Source organism: Ceratosolen solmsi, unplaced genomic scaffold (assembly GCF_000503995.2).
Source record: "Ceratosolen solmsi marchali unplaced genomic scaffold, CerSol_1.0 scaffold9, whole genome shotgun sequence".
Classification (NCBI taxonomy): Eukaryota; Metazoa; Arthropoda; class Insecta; order Hymenoptera; family Agaonidae; genus Ceratosolen; species Ceratosolen solmsi.
The window spans coordinates 212084-226921 of NW_011948452.1; the positions used below are offsets into that span (position 1 = coordinate 212084).

The 14838-nt window shown below is 28.5% G+C and overlaps 2 protein-coding genes across 2 annotated transcripts; one reads left to right on the plus strand and one right to left on the minus strand.

Moving 5' to 3' along the window:
- Window positions 1-743: 743 nt before the first annotated feature.
- Etl1 (SWI/SNF-related, matrix-associated actin-dependent regulator of chromatin, subfamily a, containing DEAD/H box 1) lies at window positions 744-4776 on the minus strand. The gene is made up of 12 exons (XM_011505140.1): window positions 4584-4776; window positions 4012-4199; window positions 3745-3938; window positions 3446-3671; window positions 2747-3080; window positions 2395-2669; window positions 2175-2312; window positions 1780-2103; window positions 1415-1716; window positions 1127-1339; window positions 947-1053; window positions 744-883 (listed from the first exon to the last, which is right to left on the minus strand). Exons 1-12 carry the CDS (start codon window positions 4687-4689, stop codon window positions 756-758), a joined length of 2535 nt encoding a protein of 844 aa, XP_011503442.1. The 5' UTR covers window positions 4690-4776; the 3' UTR covers window positions 744-755.
- Window positions 4777-8692: 3916 nt separating this feature from the next.
- Window positions 8693-14293, plus strand: Chro (chromodomain-containing protein chromator). The gene is made up of 10 exons (XM_011505141.1): window positions 8693-9004; window positions 9094-9186; window positions 9359-9501; window positions 9585-9822; window positions 10073-10221; window positions 10305-10441; window positions 10543-10752; window positions 10829-10911; window positions 11075-13387; window positions 13931-14293. The coding sequence occupies exons 2-10, from the start codon at window positions 9132-9134 to the stop codon at window positions 14026-14028; spliced, it is 3426 nt and encodes a 1141-aa protein (XP_011503443.1). The 5' UTR covers window positions 8693-9004; window positions 9094-9131; the 3' UTR covers window positions 14029-14293.
- The last annotated feature ends 545 nt before the right edge of the window (window positions 14294-14838 follow it).

A 14838-nucleotide genomic window follows, 5' to 3' on the forward strand; every position in this document is an offset into this window, starting at 1 on the left:
AAAAGTTATGACTTAATAATAATATAAATGTTAACTATAAATATTAACTTTTATTAAGAGATTTATTGGATCATTAAAAAATACCTTCAATTAAAAAAATTTAAAAAACTTCTGTAAATTCATGTCGTAATAATTCTATAATAATATTTAACTATATAGTTTTCATATAAATAAAAATGTTAGATTATTTAATTTCTATGAAACAACCTTATTCTATATTTTATATGTATTTACAATATTGTAAGATCTATTAATTATTAGTTTAATATTATATCTGCTTATCTAATGCTTTATAATAAACTAGTATAAGTTTTCAGAGCTCAATATTATAATCTTAATTATTTTTTATACAATAAAGAAACATACTACTATTATATCTGGCAATAAATACTTTAAAACTATTAAAATCTAAGAATACAATTACAAATAATTTTATAAAATAATGATAAATTAACAGGTGCATATATTATATCAAGGTACATATATTATACATAAAACATAGGACAAATAATTTAAGTCAATTTAAAAATAAAATAATAATTTAATTTCCAACACATAGTAATTCAAATTTTGAGCTAGTTTTCCATCATATAAAATAATGTAGAGATATTAAAATGATTTGTACAAATTATATACTAAAATTCAATTTATAAAATGTAAATATTCTTTTTCACGTAAATATACACGTTTGCTAAAATTATATTTGAATATTAAAAATGATCACAAAGTTTATATAAATCCTATACTACATAATTTTAATTATTATCTATATATCCATTTATTCCATTTTTATTATGTGATAAAGCTATTGTCTTATTATGATCGATTCCTAATATCATTTTCAATAATTTTAAAATGCCCTTCTTTTCTGTACTTTCATTTTCTGTAAAGAAATAATTAGTTATGTGAAATATATTTTTTCTAAGATTGAAAAAAATTATATTACCTTCATTTCCAGTAAGTTTCTGCTCTAATTTCAGTTTATCTTGAGCTATTTTATACATTCCCTCTTCTATAGAATCTTGGCATAGTAATCGAATTATTCTAACAGGTCTAGAAGTAATATAAAACCATTAATAACATTATGTTAACTTTAATAAATAAAATAAAATCATATTATCTTTACTTTCTTTGTCCAATTCTATGACAACGATCTTCTGCTTGTTTATCATTATACGGATTAAAATCGATATCATGAATAATAACTGTATCAGCACAAGTTAAATTAATACCTAATCCACCAGCTCTTGTAGAAAGTAGAAAAATAAATATATCAGTGTCTTCAATAAATTCATCTATTAAGTCTTGTCTCTCTATAACTGGAGTTTGGCCATCCAATCTTTAAATATATTAAAAAAAAACTATTAGCTAAAATTTTCAATTTTTAATAAACACTTGCTTTATTTATACTTACCGAAGATACCTATAATTATTAATTGTTAAATACTCTTCTAAAATATCTAAAACAATTGTAAATTGACTAAATATTAATACTCTGTGTCCTTCATTTTTTAACTCAGGTAATAGTTTATCTAGTTTTTTTAATTTTCCAGACTCAGATATTAAACTTTGAGGTAAACCAAATCCAGCTATACTTTTGAACGTTCTTGACAGTTGATTAATTTTATAATCAGACATCCATATTAATTCTTCAAATGTGTATTGAGCATCCTTTTGTTTCCAAGAAGATTCACTAATTAGTCTTTTAGAAATATTCTATAAATAAAAATAATTGACCTTTAGATGCATTTTATAATCAATTTTTTTATAAATACAAACCCTTAATTTATCTTCTCTATAGTAATTTTGAAGAAGAAGTGGATGATTTGCGAGTTTACGTAATTGCATCATCATGCCAATACCATTAACTTCATCGTTTTCATCTGCTTCAGCGGAAAATTTTGCAACTAACCTAGTATACATATCTTTTTGCTCTTTAATCATTGGGCAAACTATAACCTCTGTAGTTTTTCGTGGTAAATCTTTTAAAACATCTACTTTTAGACGACGTAAAACAAATGGTTTCATTATTTGTTTAGCATTTTTAACCTGTTCTTCTTCAAACAGTGGTTTATCTTCAATAGATTTATTTGCATTTATTTTCTAAAAAACGTTGTTAAACTGTATTGTTAAAAAAAAAAAATAAATTAGTAAAATATTAGAAACATACTTACAGGATTTTTAGAAAACAGACTCTTTAAATCATCTTGTTTTCCAGCAAACATTGATGGCATTACAAAAATGAGTAAGGATATTAACTCTAATAAATTATTTTGTAGTGGTGTACCAGTTAAAAGAATACGATGTTGAGACTAAAAAATATATTTATATTTAAATGAATGATATACTTAAACAATAATTTATTGAAGCAGTTAGCAAACAAATGTAACTTACATTTATTTTAATTAAATTTTCATATCTTAATGTACTCATATTTTTTAACATATGTGCTTCATCAAAAATAACATATTTTAAAGGTAAAACACGAAATAAACGACGTTCTTCTGGTGTAGCACTAATAAGATTATATGTAGTTAAAATGATATCAATATTGTCTAAATCACCACTGCGCCATCCAAATCTCATTTGTCTGCGTTCTTCCTGAGATCCATAATATTTAACCACTTTAAGATTGGGAGACCAATGGTTAAATTCATTGCTCCAATTTTCTAGTAATACAATAAATAATAAATAATAATAAATATCAATTGAGCAAACATTGAATAAATAGTAGTAAAATACATACCTATAGTTGAACTAGGTACAATAATTAAGTGTGGACCATCTGTTTCATTGATTAAACCACTTTCATCAAGATAAGTGAGAAAGGCAATAATCTGTACAGTTTTTCCTAGTCCCATTTCATCAGCTAATATACCATTAACATTTTGTGTATGCAATACAGCAAACCAATTTAATCCAACCATCTGATATGGTGCTAATGTTAAGTTTGCATTCAAACCTTTTGGTTGCTCTTTTATGGTTGATGAACCAGCAGAAATTGCTTTTTCCATATTTATTGATAAATGAAGACATTTTTTCATAAGATGACCAACTACATTTCTTGTTTGGATTAAATCCTAAAACATAAAATTCAATTCGAAAATTAACTTTTAAAATAAAATTTTTAAACTTATAAAGCCTATAAAGATTTTCAAAACTTTTTATTAATTTTATAATCAATTCTTGTTTACTTTAATTCAATGAAAAATAATTAAAAAATTCTTTTTATATTAAAATGTATAGAAATAAATATTTCTAAGTTTTTCGGATACTTTTAAATCTTCCTTGACATTCATTTTATTTAAATAGATAAATTAACAAAATGTAAGAATGAAAATTGTAATTAGTTCAATATTATATTCTAAAATTATTAAAATGTAAACATAAACATTAAGACCAATAATTGAATTTTGAAGTATATTGTTTAAGATCATGAGCATACCTGAGCTGCATTCAAAAGTTCTGTATCCAAAAATTTTATACTCTGAAATTTTTCAACTAAATCTTTCCAACCATTAAAAGGTCGAGCTTCAATTATTGCATTAACTTTTTTTTGTGAACATTGATTCATTAACAATAATTCTGTTGGTAATGCATTTTGCATAAAGTTAAATACTGCTTTTTTATTATGTGTTAAAGTATTTGATATTTCTATATCACTTTCATCACCACTGAAACAAATTTAGCAAAATAAATTAAAATTTATATTAATTGGTAAATAAATTCATTAATTTGATATACCTATCAAATACTTTATCCTCACTAAAATGTCCTTCTTCGTTTGAATTGACATCATCACCTTGATCTTTATATTTTTTACGTTTATGCTTTTTAGATTTGCTAGTTTTCATACAAGATCTTTTGCGAATTTTATTAATTTCTTTTTTGGCTATTTCTAAATCCCAATTAACTTTATGTAATATATTTTTCAGATACTATAATATAGAAAAATTATAAAATTAAAAGTTGTCTTTGTTATAAAAATAAATCCTTGTTTAATACACATACTATGTTTCCATAATGTGGGTATAAATTAATCAGGTATTTAAGTTGCTCTTTACGCTTTAATTCTGATTTTTGTTCCAAATGAGAGACCGAGTTCTTGGTTAATCTTTCTTCATCGCTCTCACTATCTTCAATACGATTAACAGTCTTTCGTCGTACTTCTGGCGCAGCTAAATTACTATCTTCATCGGCTAAAAAAATTAATTATACTACTAAATATTAAATATTGTCTTAAATAATTAGTTTAATTATATATATATATATACAATACATATTAAATCGTAAAATTCAATACAAAATAAACTTCTTTAAAGAAACATTATTTATTGTTATTGTATGAAAATATTTCACAAATGTTTGATAAACTTTCTTGAAACAATTTAGAGTTTAACGTGTTAACAAAGCAGAATTAAAAGATTGACTGTGACACTTTATAATTAATCGAGATTATTAAACAGATTGAAAACATAAACTAAACAATAAAAAGTTAAAAGGATATTTTTTGATAATTAATGAAGCCAATATTGATAACCGTTGATGTAACAATAAAGTCGTCATGAAAATAAAGCGCTTACATGTGAACATTTTCTTTATTGCCTTTTTTTGGAAACGAAAATTTCGCAAATCCTTGAGAATGTTTGGACTGTTTGTGTCCACTTTTGGCAAACTTGTACTAGACATGGCATTCAGGCCGTGTGAAAAAAGACGGCAACGGTGATCAGTAATCCCAGTGGTACATATTTTTTGGAAAAGGAGGCACCTAACCGTTCAAAGTAGAATGAAAGGGCGGGAGAAACTGAACTCAATGATTATCGACTCAGGATCGTTCAACATTGATGGTAATTTTTATATAAAAATTTGTAGCAATCTTTATTTCTGTCTCAAATTTATGCAGTAGAAAAGAAACTAATTGAGTTAAAATTACGTTAAACTATAGCCTGTATATATAAATTATAAAATGTAAAAATGTGTTAATTTACTGATACTATTAGTTATCATTATCGAAGCATAATCTAATTTTCTTATTATTCTATATGATATTCTTTTGCCTCAAACTTAAGCAAATTTTTTAATTCTAGTATATCATTCTAGCATTCCATTGTATATTATTTTTATTTAATTGTTAAGTGATTTTTATTTTAATACAGTATTAAATATTCCATAAAAAGTTTTTTATTTATTTTTTTAAAATATAATTAATCAATTGTTTCACACTGCAGCTTTTATTTATTTTAGGTTTATAATTTTTTCGTTAATATTACTTGTATTTATAATAAAAATATAATAAGTTATAAATTTAGTTAATTTCTAAATGCCGTTTCAATGATAAATATAATTTATAATGCATGCCTACATAGTATTTGCTCGTAAAAATACAGTTATATTTTAAATTTTATAAAAGATTATATGGAATTAAATCCAAATATATCAAGAAATTTAATAAAACATTTTTATACGGAATTTCGATAAAAACGTTAAACATTATAAACATATTTTAAAAGGATTTAATATATATAATAGAAATATAATACAATAAATGTATCATCTTTTATTTTATAAATAACATTTTAGCTTCCTTTTACATTTAAAAAATTGAAATTTTTAAAAAAGGTTAAAGTAATATTTTGCACATTCTGTAAAAAAATTTAAACTAAGAATAATTAGCTATCATAAGCTAATAATAAACTATAATAATTTAATAATAATATAAATCAATTTTATTAGACTACTCTTATGCTAAAAATACAACAAAATATGAAATTGAATATGAAAAGAAAGATACAATGAGCACCATTTATATATAGACGGTCCAGTTATTATTTTTTTTTCTAATTAATAGCAGAATTCTCCATTCGATAAAACACACTTGGAAAAATTAAAAAGTTAGATAACTTAATAGTAAGCTTAGCCGTAGAAGCTTTAGAAAGTGATATCTTCAATTATGATTTTTTTACATTTTTTAAAAATCTTGAACAAACAAACTGGGATGTAACAAATAAAATGGTACATTTACAATCAATAAATATTCCAATACCAGAAATAGTTATATTTGCTGTATTATTATTGCACAGAAAGATTTATATTAAACTTAAAACATCTTTAAAACTCTCCATAAATCCAACTATTTTACCATTACAGTTTTGTATCTTAAATTGCTTTATTAAAAAATAACATTTTCACATCATTTTTCAATATAAGAATTAGATATTTGAATAATATACGAATCATAAATATCTAACCACATTCAATATTCAGCTCCTGTAAGCTAAGGTCGAATATTATCTGCCGTTATTTTCTTTTATTTTATAATAATTTTAATAAACATTAATAAAAACTCAAAATATTTAACTAAAGTTATTAATGCATTATAAGTGTACACCCCAAGATATTTATTTGTATTTGTGATGTACAGTTGTATAATTGTACAGAAATGGTTAATAAATCATTTACATGAATTGTGAAATATTGTTTTCTGAACTCAAATCATTTTAAAATATAAATTATTTTAATAATAATTTTTTTCTTATATAGTGCATTGGTAATTTCAATACTTTATCTTAAATTTATTACAGTTATATGGATTAATACTATATTCACCACAGAGTATTAATATAAAATAATCCATGTGCATAAATTTGAATAGATCTGGATGTTATTTGTTCAGATTTTATTGAAATAATGATTCAATCTAATATTATAAAATGTAAAAATTGTTCCAAATTATTTAATTGTGATTTGCATGATAACTTAATGTTTAGAATTAGTTGCATACGTCAATATCTGTAGTATGGAGTATATTCCAGCATGAGTTAAGCATTGATTACAGAGGGATCCATTTATACGCTAAAACATGAATTTAAATTCTTTTCCATTTATGCTTATTTATTAATTATTTTACTAATTTAATTTACTATAGTAAGATTCTAATATGATAAAAATTGAAAAATTATAAATAAACCAATGATAAAATGCTATACAATTAAATATTAGATTTTCCCGCCATTACTGGGCACGAAAGAATTCGTTTGCAACTTTAATTTAAGGGAAACGGAAGGTATATAGCTTTGTGTGGCACTGTGATCGTTGTGTAAAATTTCCCCGCAGATTTCTCTGCGTTCCGTTGTGCAACCGGGATTAGTGGAGCTTGTGTCGCATACACGTATTTATTGTATCTACATACATATAAACTCATGTCGGCACAGCTTTGTAGTATTTTCTGAAAATTATCCAAAAATTTCTACTCGTTTCTACTGGGATGCTTTTTTGCAAGCTCGTCGATCCTATTTCAATGTGAGTGTATTTTTAGTGTGAAGTGGTAGATGACGGGGGGAATAGATGAAGATATTACCGGTATCTATCAATTCTTATTCACTTCGTGTTTATTATATATTATAATGTACAAAGCAAAAAACTAATTATGAACCATATCCAACCTTATTTATCTCGTTTAGAGCACATACAGCTATGAATATCAGACGCGCATGTGTTAACACGCGTCTTATCTACAGCTATCCTTTTCTCACATCCGAGGCAATGAGTAGGTGTTTGGCGATTCTAACCGACGCTGTTGTCTAGGACCGGTCAAAATTTTTCTCAAAAGTCTGAATACAGAATATTTTGTGCAATTAGGTTATATAGAACGACAAAAACAATAGTCGCGCACGCTGGAGAAAACGGTAGGTAAGTGAATGAGAAACAGTAGGAGAGAAGAGGTATCGAATAACGCTTTCAGAAAAACTAGCAATGATTGCATAGTACGCGCACGTACATTTGTTTTGTATGCATGAATTGCAATAGAGTGCTTTTGTATGAATGCATAGCGGCAGTATGACCCCAGAAATCGTAAAAGGTGCACAATATACTAGGAAGTAAAAGGGGAAATTGGGTGAACGGAGGAGCAGCTTATTGCAAAGGTACTGAATCGTGAATTTACCTATTTATATAAAGGGAAAAAATGTAAAGGAGCATGTGGGAGATCGAAGGCAAAGGATGAATTTTAAACAGCATATTTGTCAGTCGAGAACAAAACGGAGCTATGTGCTCTTCTATATGGATTCTCATGCACACGAGTTGGCGGATGTATAAATACACATGCTTCTGATGAGCTGCTTTTGTGGGGGTATAGTGGCGACGACGACGGAAGCGATAGAATGGTGTTCGTCCAAATTCGAAAATTCTTATTCTACGCTTGCTAGAAGTTTGTTCTAACGGATAGAAGGGAGGGGGGCTGAATCGGAGCTCGCGCGCAATTCATCCGTATAGAAACGAGAGCTCAGAGAAGCGAGGAAATCCCCAGCAACCTCCAGCCGATCGCTGTAAGCGAGAAAAAGACAAAGAGTGCCTTTGTATTCTGTAAGTTTTATTCCGCGTAAAATAATTTAATGGACTCATGCACATTGATCTTTATTTACTGTCGTGAATAAATTTATACGGATTCTGTCCTGTTTATTATAGGTTCTACCCGCAACTCCATAATGTTTTTTGTAAATGCTTCTTAGTTTGTTTACAATTGTACTTGGTTGTTCTCATCTAGCAATTTTATCTTGCTTTATCGAGGTCCTTTTTATGGTTTTATGAAAAAGAATAATTCTTTTTATTCGCTTTGCCCACTTCGTTCCAATGCATTGCTTTTTTACTCAATATCAACGTATTTAAATTTATATATGTATCAGTTTTAAATTAAATATAGCGTGTGTAGTTTTGAGGTTACAATCATAGGATGCACACAATTGAAGTGTAAATTATAAATTTGTATATGCCGGTTTAAAAGAAATCAATTGTTTTACCTTCGCTTTATTTCACATGAGGGTATATCTTATTCGCTTGTTTGAAAATATGTTATTTCGACTGTTATATAGGATTAACATTTGATTCATCAAATAGTCAATTACATAGAATTCTGTTGTAAATAAACAGTGAAATAACCAAATGAGTTCTAAATCATTTGAAATATTATGAATTGAAAATTAATTTCATTGGAAACCAGGGTTTTTAGGTACTAATTCAAATTTAAGAGATTTTGTATTTATATTGTAAATAATAGTTATAGTTAAAAATTTTGTATTTTTAAATAAATTATTTCAGAATAAGAAAACTAGCTGAGAAAAGCAAAAACTTTGAATATGGAAGGAGGTGATGGCCCTTCAGCCATCAGTATAAATCCAAATACCATTAAAGGTATGTTTCAAAATAAATATCCAATAATTATTGAAAAAATGACAATCTAAAATATAAATACATATTAAATAATTTTCCATCTAAAACAATATAATAATAATTTTAGAGCTTAATTTCATTAAATCATTAGTTAACAATAATAAATTATCTATTATCGTTTTAAAATTATTAGCTGCTCAAGAAGAAATGGGAAGGTTAGATGTTTTAGTTTGTGGACAATGTCATTCTGTTTTTCATTTTATTGATGAATTTCAAGAACATCGATCCAAAGAAGGAGCTTGTTCAAAACTTTCACATTTTCGAGAAAACAGTAATGTAAGTTAAGTTTAAATTTATAGGTAATTTAAGTTTTAGCTTTATTTTTACATCATTAATTAAAACAACTAAAAAATTTTTAGAATGAGCAAAAGGCACAAGTATGGGCATTTCTTTTATGGAAAGATACACAGATTCAACAAGATAGTCCTGATAAAGATACTGTGAATTCTTGGAAATTATATCAAAAATGGTGTAAAATGGAAACTCATGTAAGAGATTGCTGGATAATGGCTGGTAAAACTATTCAAACTTTTACAAAAATAAGTAATACAAAGATGCAAGATATACCACGTCAACAAGGAAATATTACAACTGAAGGTCAGTATAATCAAAGTTATAGATATTCTTAACTAGATGTTATATATATGTATATTTTTGACAATCTTATTAAAGTTCTTAAAATATTGTCATTTAATTTATAAATATTTATTTTAATAACTAAAAATATTTTTAGATATCATTTATAAATATAAATAACTGATACTTTAGCAAGAAATTATACTTTATTATTTATGCAATATGTAACTTATAGAATAAATATAATGTATATTACATAATTTAATTGTAGGTAATAAAACTATTGTTGTACGTAAAGTAATAAGAAATGGACAACCAGAAAGTTCTGATAAAAAAGAATTTAAAGCTGAAGCTAGACTTAAATCAGAACCTGCTGAAAATAAAGATAAAATTAAATTAAAACCTTCAATTAAACCAAAGGTAAAGATATCTATATTTGTAAAATTCGTGGATAGTGTACATTAAAATTTGATGATCAACATTTATTATTTTAAATTTAACAGGGGAAACTAAATATAATTGGTGAAACTAATGCTGAAACTAGTGATGAAGAATATATTGTCGAGAAAATTTTAGCAAAGCGTTTTAACCCAAAGAAAAAAGTCTATGAATACCTTTTAAAATGGGAAGGATATGCACAGTAAGTATTTCTCTTTTTTTCCTTCAAATTATTAAATATTTAATTCAATTGAAACCACACTTTCAATATTCACTTTGTATTAATTCTAATATAACTTGTAGTGAACATAATACATGGGAAGAAGTAGCACAAGTGAGTATGACATGTAAACAATTAATGGAGGAATTTGAAAAGAATTTAGCTAAACAAAAAGAACTTAAAGCACAACAAGTAGCAAAATCTATTAATCGTGCAAATCAGTTAGGACTGGGACAAAAAATCTTTAAAATTGACAATGTTAAAGCAGGACCTAGTACTGCAACTCAGGCTGGGTAAATGTCCTATTTTCAATAAATATTAAAGTTTATGATTAATATATTTTAATATGAAATTTTTTTGGATCGATAGAAGACCAATGCGTTCAAGTAAATCCAAGGCAATGGATCAAGTAAAACAGTGGTGTGGATCTATGAAAGAAGAAGATAATGATTGTAAGTACATAGAAACTTAAAGTGAGACATTAATTTGAATTATTAATATATCTGTACTTATCACTTTTTTTAGAAAAATGATATATTTAATATTAAATGTAACTTTATATACATAAAAAAATATAAATATATTTTAATATATCTATAAAATAATTTTTAATAGTGCTTGGAAAACGGAAAATTGCATTTTCGGACAGCGACTCAGATGATGATGGTATTAGTGGTATTGGTTCAATCAAACGTTCCAAAATTGAAACGAGCGGTGACGATGATTGGACTGCTGATTCTGATGAGGATAAAGTTATTATCGGTCGCAGCGATGTAATTCAACGCGCTTTTAATCGAGCAAACGTCCAATCTAACGGATCAAATCGTTCGAATGTTCCGATGACCGGTACTGATCTCACCAACAACATGATTGCCAACAACAAAAACATAGTAAAAATAGACACTAAGCAATCATCTAATATTCAACAGCAAGGACAATCTAATATGTACATAGTGCATCGGAAGGATGGTATAATAAAATTGGATTCTTCGCCTACGAATAAAATATCGGTAAAAGGTCCGTCACAGTCTGTAGGAAACAGTGTTCTAATGTTGCAGAACCGTGACGGTATTAGTAACGTAACAAGAAAGCAAGTCATATCCTCTAATTCACACGTCAATTCGATAACCCCTGTGAAAGTCATATCAAAGCCTGACGGCACTCAAGTTGTTACACAAATGAAGGTCGTGCCCAAAGGTTCTCCATCAAAACTAGGTGCAGCAGTGCCTAAGAATGAGCCTATTAAGATTCAACCCAAGCCAGAACCTAATCAACTACAACAAATTCACCTCGTTACAACGATACCGAGTCCTTTAGGTTTACAATCTCAGCGTATGACATCAAATATTAGGACGAGTGGACGTGGTTTAGACGGTCGACCGTTGCTACCACGACCTGCAGCTCTGCGTGCTGCTGTGCCTAATTCTCCTGGGATTATGAGTATAACGCAGACACGAACGCCAGTACGAGCACCGCCTCCGCGACAGGTCGCACCTCAAGCTCTCGGGATGCAGCAGCAGCGACCATTACTTCAGAAACGGCCTGCAATTCCCTCAACACTCGTACAAGTTTCTTCATCAGGCGTTCTTGTAAATACCCGACCTAAAATAACTGTGGTCAATCAACAGGGCAAGGTCATTCAGAAAACGCTAGTAAGCCCATTATCTAAAATGGGGACGTCGGGTAAAGGTCAGTCGATGGTTACACCTCAGCAAAAAATGTTGATAGCTCGACGAAAAGTGGCTGAGCAGGCAGGTATGTTGCCGAAACTTGGAGCACGTTCGGGGTCTGGGGCGGGACGGGGTGGCGGCACGCGTTTGCGTGGTCGACCTATAGAAAATACGCGTCCCAAGGAAAGTAAGCTAGTTGAATCAGATGGTCTGCATATGGAGTTTCACGAATTGGAGTCTGAAAGTAGCAGTGAAGAGGAACCAGATTTTCCGCCAGTATCAACAGAGCCGACCCAGTCTACAGAGCCTGATAGTCCACCTCGACAGTTTACGCTTTGTCCATTGACAGGTCGTATCATTGGCCCGGATGGTGAACCCGTGGAACAACAACCAGATGCGGAACCTGTCCCAGTAGTATCTACATCTACGCCCATGGCCATCGTACAGGTCGCGGGGGTCGAAGGTGGTACAGTTGCGGCTTCGGAAGAAGCAGAACTTGTCTTGCCGAATCTAGAAGCGCTGGCCGAGAGCCCAGACGGTGGGGTAATGCGTGTAGAGATGAGTCCCGGCGGCACTACAGGCACAATCCTTCAGACTGGCGACAATGCAGTAGTAGGCTTGCAGAGTAGCATGGTGGTACCAGGCCCTGATTTACCTTGTCTTGACGATCCGTTAGTTGAGGTGCAGAATTCATCGGAGGCAGTTACTACGATCACTGATACTAATGTTTCAGTACCTGAAGATGAACCTAGGCCGGAAATGCAAGTAATACCTGTTACAGTGTCAAAAGAAGATCAGAACGTTGCCGCGACCGTTACTGCTAACGTAAAAATGGAGGAGGGTGGCAGTTTGGTAACAATAACTGGTGATGATGGAGTCGTTTATCAGGTTACGGGGCACGCTGAGGACGGACAGACGCTATTGGTGACAAGGGGTGCCGACGGTGAGCAACAATGTGTATACGTAACGACGTCAGAACAGCAATGCGAGGAGGGTTCGGTGCTTACGCTCGATCATGCGGTTGCCGAGGCCGTGGCACAACTCATGCCTGATCAAGTTAATCTTGCACCTCAATTCTATGTAAAGGAGGCAACCGAAAGTGAACTCGAAGGAGCTACCAGCGTCGGCACTGAAAACCAACAGATGGTTATGTCAGTTATGGATAATACGAACACGGTCGTGGCTAGTGGTCAAGAGGACGGTGAGAATCAAGCGCAGGTCGTTGCACAAGTCATCCAGGCTGACGAACCTACACCAAGTAATTATTTTAATTCGTAATTTCATAATTTTTTAAAATTTAGAATTATAATTTTTATCTTAATTTCATTATATAATTTGGAATTACTATTATATGTTCAGTATTTGTTATTTTCATATTAATAATTAATTGATTTATCAATATTTATTTGATTAAATTTGTATATTTGCGTTATTAAAAATAATTAACACATTCTTATCCATAAAAGTAGAATAAGAATTAATTTTCTCTTCAAACAGAATAGATATAACATTTTTTTAATATACTAAACTACAATTTATAATGAAATAAATTCAAATTGCATATTGAACTGAATTTTATTAAATTTTTAGTTGAAAAAGTTTGTATACGTTAAAAATACTTTTTAAATAAAATAATTTATATTGATCTTGTTAAATAACTAAGAAAACTTATTCAAATGAATATATGTGTTACAAATGAATATGCTTTTCAATTATGTCAATTATTAAATTTTATATTTTATGTCACTATTGTTTATAAGAATTTAAAATCTGTTTTATAATAAGTTATATTTTTTAAAAGGTGGTACCAGAAGAGTAGTGTTGCTACTGCCTGACGGTAATTTAATGATGACTGAAGTTGATGAGGAACAGTATGCAGCATTAGAACTTGATAAGTGAGATAACTGCAAGTTTTATGGTGAAGTGCAAAGAACTGTACAAGTTGCAAGTGTTTGTGTATTGTATGTAAATAAAGACTTTCTATTAATGCGCAATAGTAAAGAAATATAATACTTTTTAGCCAATAATTACATTAAAGTTATAAGTGGCTTTGAGGTATAATGTAAAAAGAAAGGAAAATTACAAATTGGACAAAATAATCTATGTTATAGATTAAGCACATATTTTAATAATTAATGTTTCAGTATCCGATATTTCACTGATATTTTAATTTAAAAGTTTATTTATAATTTAAAGAAAATGAACAGTGCATACTATTATGAAAATTATTACAATTTATAAATAATACTATTATATATATCTCAAAAAGATGTTGTACCTCTAGAAACTGAGGTACAATCTAGGATTTTATATTTTAAAACAGACAGGACGATGTAATTCAATAATCACTAATTAACTTTTATTTTCATATTTTTATTAGTTTAAACTTATCTAAAAATTAGATCTTGAATCTAGTTAGACTTACATAAAAATTTTACTGATATACTACTTAAAAATAAAATTTTATTTTCCAATACTTTTTCTTTTGTTCAGAAGGTACTAACAATAATTTATCACGTATTATATGTTGTAGGTGGATTTTTATTCATGAGTACTTATAAAAATAATATTCAAAAATTTCATATTATTAAAAATTAGCGAAAGTATTATATTCAAATAAGGTAAATATGAGGAATTTAAGTATATATAAAATCTAAAATATATTTTATTTTTATTTAAATTATATATAAACTCTCGCATACATCAATT